The sequence below is a fragment of the Engystomops pustulosus genome, chromosome 5, assembly GCF_040894005.1.
Source record: "Engystomops pustulosus chromosome 5, aEngPut4.maternal, whole genome shotgun sequence".
NCBI lineage: Eukaryota > Metazoa > Chordata > Amphibia > Anura > Leptodactylidae > Engystomops > Engystomops pustulosus.
The window spans coordinates 57694207-57703500 of NC_092415.1; the positions used below are offsets into that span (position 1 = coordinate 57694207).

The 9294-nt window shown below is 42.0% G+C and overlaps 1 protein-coding gene across 1 annotated transcript in view; it reads left to right on the plus strand.

The window, feature by feature from the left end:
- Window positions 1-8994, plus strand: part of IMPACT (impact RWD domain protein) — a 29423-nt gene extending 20429 nt beyond the window's left edge. Inside the window, 4 exon segments of the mRNA XM_072152066.1 lie at window positions 2541-2631; window positions 3408-3542; window positions 4854-4886; window positions 4888-8994. Coding sequence (XP_072008167.1) covers window positions 2541-2631; window positions 3408-3542; window positions 4854-4886; window positions 4888-4923 — 295 coding nt within the window. The 3' untranslated portion in view covers window positions 4924-8994.
- The last annotated feature ends 300 nt before the right edge of the window (window positions 8995-9294 follow it).

Below are 9294 nucleotides of genomic sequence, written 5' to 3' on the forward strand. Positions count from 1 at the left end.
AATAGAAATGTTCTATAGCAGTAGCCACCTAGGAAACGAGCAGGTTAAATAGCACTTGCTTAGATGGCTTTTGCTGTAGAACATGCTTATACACTAGGTCACTACTGCTGTAGAAAGTGCTCGCTGCATAGATGGCAACTTATGTAGAAACGGGGGTGTGAGACCGTGACTGGGCTCACAGGGAGAGGGGGCCCACTGCTGTCATAGCTCTAAACCACACAAGTGTGATAGCTTCAGGCTCCGCCCATGCTCCAGAGCACGGACTAAATGCAGGACAGGAGTAGTGTCGGACTACACTATCCTGCATCTGGTTAGTTTTCTATATCAGGGCTCCCATTCCTTCATTATCAGATTAGTGGTGGGCTCTAACTGTGAAAAAACCAGTTCGTATCCAACTTTTCATCTGTGGCATTAGAGCATGTGAGCGTTCAGCTTCCATGTTCCACTGCTCTCCATTTATCACACAGGCAGCCTGCGTGATGGAGGAGGTGTCGTGTGATGACTTGTCTCCCTGCGGCAGGTGCTGATGGTCCTATGACCTGACCCAACGCCGTTAGATGTGTCATTACACATTACCTGTGCCTCGCCTCCGGAAAGAAAAAGGTGCCAATAGGAGTGGAAAATATATATTAAAACTTATGGGGGCTCTGTTACTATTGCGGAGTTGGGAAAAGGACGTATAGCTACTGTGGAAGGCAGTAACACTATGGCTACTTTGGGGGGGACAATTTAGCTAATGACTACTGTGGTGGGCCCTGGGCCTCGTGGGGACTCTGCGCAGGGCTCTGCACCAAGCGGCTACTGTGGCGGGAGCACTAGGACTAATAGCTATTGTGGGGGGCACTGTGACTTTTGGCTGCTGTGGGACCCCCGCTACTGTGGAGGCACTGTATCTGTATTGGCTATTGTGAGGCATATCTAACTATATTGACTACTGTGAGGTCTATGTACTGTAACTATATTGTAACTAATTATTTTTACACAGTGCCCCTACATATAACACTCTCCTTATTCTTTTTTTATTTAGACGCTATTTTTCTTTACAGGGTTCATCCCCGGGAATAATTCTTTTTATATTTTAATGGATTGGACATTTTGGGGCACGGCGATAACTAATATGTTTATTATTTTACTTGTTTATTTTTATTTGTGTTCTACAGGGGGATGATTTGAATTTTTAGGTTTTTAAAGGATACATACAATAAAGTTGATCCCATAGTAGGTTTCTGCCATAAAATCCATTCCCATTGTTCATTTAATAAAGTTTAACCCCTTTGTTATCTTTATCTTTATGCAGTTTAGTGTCTGAGGCTACTGGGGCATGGATTAGTTGCTCCTTAGTAGCTTGTGTCGATGCCGCCCACAGCTCCCCTTGAGCGTGGTTCCTCTGAGTACTGCGCAAACTTGTCTGCAAAGCCAAAGCTCTGCTCATACGCAGAAGCTCTGGCTTTGATAAGTGTGCACAGGCGCCAGAGGAAACGTGCTGAAGAGGAACTGGTACCAGGATCAAGTATTGTGAATCAACCACACTTACATGCTGGTGTGTGTCCTCTCTGGGAGGATCCACTTTTCTTTAAGCATATTATGCCCTTGTTTTTAAGAATAAAAGGCTTTAAAAATTATGCAAAAGATCCCTCCGATGACATCACATCGGAGGGCACTGATCGACCATCCCAGATGCCGGTGCCCACTGGGAGCTCTCTTAGGTGCCCTGGTCAGGTTTGACCGTGGCACTTAACACATTCACTAAAACAATCGGTGCCAGCGGCGACTACAGTTATTTTTTAAAAAACTTTTCTTTTTCTTTTCATTTTTTTTTTTTACTATTATTTCTCCCCCATCCCCCTAGGGTAATTAAACCCAGAGGGGTCTGATCACCCATACAATATACTCCAATACAATCGCATTGCAATATATTGTAGATATATTGCTTCTATATTACGTTCTATCTCAGACTCTTTAGCATAATATAAACTGCAAATATAGGTAAAACGTATCAGGCAAACTGCAAATGTACAGGTAAAAACTATGCATATACCATATAGGTGGCCATCAGGCATAATTTATTTATGAAAGTTAAATTGAGCATACTGTATATAAAATTATGAAATCAGATATAAATGAAGACATAAACAAGCATGGTTCAAATATAAAGGTATGTCAGTGCACTGAGCACATATTCGTCTAGGTACAGTGTATCACACATATACAGGCGGTTTCTGCTGTATATTACTGATGCTAATGATTGACTGTATATGGGTCATGTCACTACTTCAACCAGAAAATGAGCTTATCAGTACAGTAGGGAGGATAGGAAATGAAAGTCAATTTAACAACCCCCTTAAGGATTGATAGTGAATCAGAATTTATTATTTTGATGTGAAAAGTGCAGTCTTGTATTTCTAAGGAAAATTTGCTATGTATTATGGAATATTGAACTTTGTTTTTGAGCCATCATGAGTTCTATTTTATAGAGCAATGATACTCGCTGTCCAGTAGAATATCTGAAATGTGTTAAACTATTCATTCTCTCCCAACAGAATATATTCTAAAAAGACAGATACATTTATACAGGACTGTGAGGATGATGGGGAAACAGCAGCTGGTAAACGACTTCTTCACCTTATGCAGGTACATGGAACTGGATTGTGCTTCATACATCTGCTAGAATGAATTATTGTTATTATTTATGGTTCTAGGTAATATATTTATATAATTTAACCAGTGCTAGACCCTGATAATAAGCACCTTCAGAGACGGACACAATGGGGCTCATTTACTAAGGGCCATAGGGCCAGTTTTCTGTCGGTCTTTTCGCGTTCGTTTTTGTGCAAACTGCCTGCACAGGTATTTTAGAAGTGTCTGAGGGAAAGATGAGTTAGGTTGGGTTCACATCTCGTTTTTTGCCATACATTGTAAAGACACAACGTATGGCACAGATGTATCCAACTGGGATAAGTCACCCGGTAATCTCCCCCCCCCCCCCCCCCATGCGGGGGAAGGCGTGTACATCGTTTGAAAAGTGACCACCAGGTCACTCCTCCTGCCGAGCTACGTATGGACATGGTGGGGCCGGAAGCAGGGATGCAATAAGATGCAAATGTTTATTGTGGTGAACTTACAGCAGGGACACTAAGGAACGTGTTTTCGGCTATCACAAGCTTTTATCACCCATGTTACAGAACTTCAGTAAACGCACTTAAATACAAAGTAACAGCATAAATCCTGCCCACTAGCGTCACATCCTACCGGAATCCTGTCCCCCTTGGTGTGACGTCTTGCCCTCAGGTTTTTTCCTCATTTTGATTTAGTATCTAGGGAAACATGCAAAAAAGAACAGTACTTTGATCTGAGCCTTATCTGTCAACTAGTGTCTTATATTTCTAGATTTTGTTTTGCATTTCTAGATTTTGGATGCCAGAGATGTACTGGTGGTTGTGTCACGATGGTATGGGGGTATCCTTCTGGGTCCTGACCGCTTTAAGCATATTAATAATTGTGCAAGGAACATACTGGTTGAGCAACATTACACAAACTATGTGGTAAGTGTAACTTTTGAGAGGTGTGTCATAATGTATCATAATTTAAGGGGGTTTCCAGTTATTACTTATGTCACTGTTATGTTAACTGCAAAGTACTTTAGCTCCCCCTGATGCATGTGTATTTACACACCAGATCAAAGACCCGTCACTGAAGAATTACATGACACTCCACTATTAAATCAAAAATGTTAACTTGTATTGAGACAAGTTAAATTACAAAACCCTGTGACCAGCCCTTGAATACAGTACTGCATCTGAAGACCGGGTGCTACACAAAGGGTACAGTACTAGGCTAGTCTATATAGGGTTGGTTCGGGGTGGTACAAATGGCTCCAGATGTGGAAGCAGAGAACTACACATTAGTGTACCAGTAGGCATGGAAGCACCTTAAAAACCTATGCCTTTACCAACACAGTTGTGCAAGATGTTCTATATGTTCAATCCTGGTGGAAGACATTCTTGACATGACCTACATGAGTTTACAAATAATTTTTATAGGAATATTTTTAAGTAAGAACAATTTGATGCTGCATGCATTTTTTACTTTTGTGCATCACAATCAAATTGAATGGGGGGATCAATGTATTTTTTTAAGAAGGTTCCTTCAGCACAGAAGAATGTTCTGGATTTAAACAGTTTCAAGAGAACCTGTCACCTGGGAAACCATACAAAGTACCATTTTAGATGTCTTTATACATGTTACACTAATGGGATTTAGAGTTTTCTTTAAAAAAAAAAACCCCACTTTTATTGATGTCCTCTGCTCCAGTCATGGAGGCAGGGAGCTGCAAAACACAGTCAAGCTACCCTGCTCCTCATTGACATGCTGAAGAAATTCCTGAGGATGGGGTGAGGAGGAAGTGATAGAGACAGTGGTTGTGTGTTACTCAGCTCTGCTATATCATTATATACTCCCTCAGGAAGGTGGGGGTGAGAGGTTGCTGCCTGTGTACAGATTGATCAACTTTCATCCTCACCCGTCAGTGATGGTGGCTGGGGTAGCAGTGTCAGTCGTCTTAGGGTGGGGGTAGCCTTACTGTATATTTTAGCTCCCTGCCTCCATGACTAGAACAGAGGACATTGATTATTTTTAGAAGAATGATGGCTGTAATACCATGAATAGAGGCATCAGTGGATCATGTAAAAAGACATCTATCAGTTGCTGTGTGTGGGTCGCTCCCTGGTGACAGGTCCTCTTTAAGCGCTCATTTCATGTAAAATACTGTATTAGTTCCACTTTCCAATGTAACATTATGTAAAAATGTTTCTATATTATTAATAGTTTGCGCTAATTAATATTTTTATTTTTAGGAAGATTCTGGAAAGCAGACTGGAAAGAGCAAGTCATGCAAAAGAAAATAAGGAGAAAACTCAACATTAATCTGTTATAAGTTTGATGAAGTCTGTTATTACTTGATGAAGAGATTTTTAATTATCATGAAGTATCATGTTCAAGTTAGTCATTGAAAAATGTTACATTGAGAATATTTTCACACATAATTACGGCTGTTGTTGGATGGCTCAGATATTTTTTTACTACTTTCTCCTTTTTTGGAGTATATCTTTTCAGTAGTATTATAAGCCAAATGGGGTTGAAATAAAAGTTAGACAAAGGCAGAGAATGGGGGGGGGGGGAGACTTTATTGCCTACCTTTTTAACCTATGGACTATAGCCCTTTCACTCCTGCGTTCTTTGCTGGTGTTAATTAAAGGGGTTGGCCACTCATCCCAAACTATAACAGGGTAATTATAAGACTAGGATCCAGAAGTCATGTGACCCTCTTGCAGCAGGACTCTGGACTTCCTGTGACGTTCTGTGTCTTGCTGGCTTTGAACAGATGGAGGGGCAATGCGTTCATTACTGTCTGCATGCCCCCTCCATCATAACCACTCCCATATCATTTTTATTTTATGGAGGTCCCATTATACTCAACACAAACATGTACTTGTGATGAACCCCCACTCTCAAGCTCAATCACAGGGTGCACTTATGCTAGGGAGGCTCACAATTTAGCCTGCCCACCTACACAAGATGGCATATTTAGGCTAAATCTACTCCCAAGCGCTCAACTTACCCAGAGTGCACACTGCCATAAGCTAAGAAGGTTGCAGGAACTTCATCCACATAGGCAACGCACACAGCTAATTCATATAGAACATGAAATCAGTAATATGCTATGCTAAAAGAACCTGGTAATGTAAATCTCTTGGGAAACTTAGATTCTCGAAGGCTATGTCAGATAAAAAAAGTTACAAACAATATACATACGTTACATACAAACTGTTATGAAAATAACATGCCAAACTTGGGGCGGCTAGAGTTAAAATCGGGCTGTGTTCTGCGATTTGACTGGGCTCCCACCCAGATAGGTTCTTGAAACTCAGGCTCATAATGAGTTAAGTCTAAGTTATTGGACAAATATGATTTCCCTTTGTGTGTTTTTAGGCAGGCCACATCTATGTGGTGACCCCATACACACACACAGATCATGTCTATAAATGCAATTTGGTGGGGGGTAATAAATGAGATCATGTGGGTCCCAGTCAATAAAAAGGAAAATTGTACAACTGGTGTAATATCACAATAAATATTAAGAAAATGTATATATCTCTTTTCAACTTCTGGGGCTGAGCCATGTGGGTGTTTCAGGCAGCAGCTTGAGTCATGGAGTTGCCATTGAAAACATGTCAACATGACTTGGGCTCTAGAAGTTGAATAAAGATAGGTAGACAGAGTGTCTATCTGTCTCTGACCGTCTCTGGCACTGACCGTCTCTGTCACTAACTGTCTTTGTCTGTCTGATCATCTCTGATTGTCTCCGACTGTCAGACTGTTTCTGTCTCTAATTTTCTCTGACTGTGACTGTTTCTGACCACCTCTCGATTTGTCTCTGACCCACTGTCTTTGGGGGGAATTTATCAGAAGTGTCCGAGAGTGAAGCCACAGTTCTGCATACATGCAAAATGCAGGCAACCAGCTGCGTGGTCTCGGCCCCGAAGCCGGAGCTACTGCACATGCGCAGAACTCCGGCTTTGCGGACGAATGCACGCATCTCCTCGTAGCTGGGCACTGAAGATGTCTGGGTAGGAGAATCAAAGAGGCTACTGGGGTGTGGAGTTGCCACCGTGTAGCTTTAGCTCCAGCTACTCCGCCCCAGTAGCCTCTTTGGAAAATTTGCATATTACGACTATTAAAGATTGCAAAATATACAGAGGACTAAAGGATTAGCCCTAAAAAGAGCTATCCTTGCATTCATTAGATGCACCTACCACGGGATCTACCTTAATAGGTAGATCCATGGTGGTAGGTTTCCTTTAATAAATTTGATTTCTATTGATAAAATTTTTTGGGGTGATTTTGTTGTTAGCACATTCATCTATGTACAGAACAAAGTATTCAATGAGAATATTTAATTCATTCAGATATATGCTGTGTCATTTGAGTGTTCCCTTAATTTTTTTGAGCAGTGTATATATGTATATATATGTGCCCCTCTGCCATGGCAACGAGCATGTCCCACTCCCCCTTAGACAATGAGCATGTCTTTCTGCCCCCTTGGCAACGAGCATGATGGAGGACACAGGTGGGTGGCGTGAATGGTGTTGGGTGACTGGTTTTAGTACTGCTCTTGGGACAGCAAGGGATAGATAGGAAAAAAGCTGAAGGTAGCCAACCCCTTTACTGCTGGCTACTGTAGGCTTCATGACTATTTTGGCTACGGGGTGCTGCAAGACTATTGTCTACTGGAGGTAGGGTGGCTACTGTGGGCTTTTCTACTGTGGGAAAGTACTAGGATGTGTATGTTGCAGTGATACAGTGATGGAAACGCACATATACTCTCCCAATTCTTAAAAATTGCTTTTAATGCACAATTTGTGATGAATAAATCCAAATGTTGATGCTGTAACCATTAAAACATATGGAGTAGCTAGCACTGATCTCAGGGAGGCTGGACACATAAGAATCCAATGTGTTAAATACACTCACCGGCCACTTTATTAGGTACACCTTGCTAGTAACGGGTTGGACCCCCTTTTGCCTTCAGAACTGCCTCAATTCTTTGTGGCATAGATTCAACAAGGTGCTGGAAGCATTTGTCGGCTGCACATCCATGATGCGAATCTCCCGTTCCACCACATCCCAAAGATGCTCTATTGGATTGAGATCTGGTGACTGTGGAGGCCATTTGAGTACAGTGACCTCATTGTCATGTTCAAGAAACCAGTCTGAGATGATTCCAGCTTTATGACATGGCGCATTATCCTGCTGAAAGTAGCCATCAGATGTTGGGTACATTGTGGTCATAAAGGGATGGACATGGTCAGCAACAATAGTCAGGTAGGCTGTGGCGTTGCAACGATGCTCAATTGGTACCAAGGGGCCCAAAGAGTGCCAAGAAAATATTCCCCACACCATGACACCACCACCACCAGCCTGAACCGTTGATACAAGGCAGGATGGATCCATGCTTTCATGTTGTTGACGCCAAATTCTGACCCTACCATCCGAATGTCGCAGCAGAAATCGAGACTCATCAGACCAGGCAATGTTTTTCCAATCTTCTACTGTCCAATTTCGATGAGCTTGTGCAAATTGTAGCCTCAGTTTCCTGTTCTTAGCTGAAAGGAGTGGCACCCGGTGTGGTCTTCTGCTGCTGTAGCCCATCTGCCTCAAAGTTCGACGTAGTGTTCGTTCAAAGATGCTCTTCTGCCTACCTTGGTTGTAACGGGTGGCGATTTGAGTCACTGTTGCCTTTCTATCAGCTCGAACCAGTCTGCCCATTCTCCTCTGACCTCTGGCATCAACAAGGCATTTCCGCCCACAGAACTGCCGCTCACTGGATGTTTTTTTCTTTTTCGGACCATTCTCTGTAAACCCTAGAGATGGTTGTGCGTGAAAATCCCAGTAGATCAGCAGTTTCTGAAATACTCAGACCAGCCCTTCTGGCACCAACAACCTTGCCACGTTCAAAGGCCTCAAATCACCTTTCTTCCCCATACTGATGCTCAGTTTGAACTGCAGGAGATTGTCTTGACCATGTCTACATGCCTAAATGCACTGAGTTGCCGCCATTTGATTGGCTGATTAGAAATTAAGTGTTAACGAGCAGTTGGACAGGTGTACCTAATAAAGTGGCCGGTGAGTGTATATTCATGAACAGCAGGATCACACAAATTTGCCCCAGGTCTGACAGCTGATTCCACTTCATACATCCAGCAGGCTGGATGCTGTCTCCATGTTCTTGCTATGGTTCTAGATCTATCTCCTCCTCAATATTTGGTAAAGAATGAATTCTCAATTTCGACTTTTTTTATGGGTGTAAATACTCTTCTGGCCTGTGCAGTTTGGCTTCAGGAGGCTGCATGATAACTTGTGACCGCCTGATCTATAGGGGTTGATGGGTGCTTTTATAGACACCCCAGTTACAGGTCAAAACTTGTAAAATAAAATGTAGAATAAAAAAAAATCTGTGGAAATGTCCCCCAGGGGTCTTTTATGACCTCATGGGGGACATATAAAGTAAACACACACATACACAAGAATTATGAATAAATATTCATAAAAATACATCCACATTTCCCCATACTGTATAATAAAAAAAAAAAATCCCTCGTTCCACTACATTGCCAAACCATTGCCATAGTCGCTCTGTTTGCCAGAGTCTATACATATTGTATATCAAAACGACAAGCTCTGTGTTTATTACTTGTTATATGTAAAAGAGTGTACCTATGTTGCGAAAAATTAATA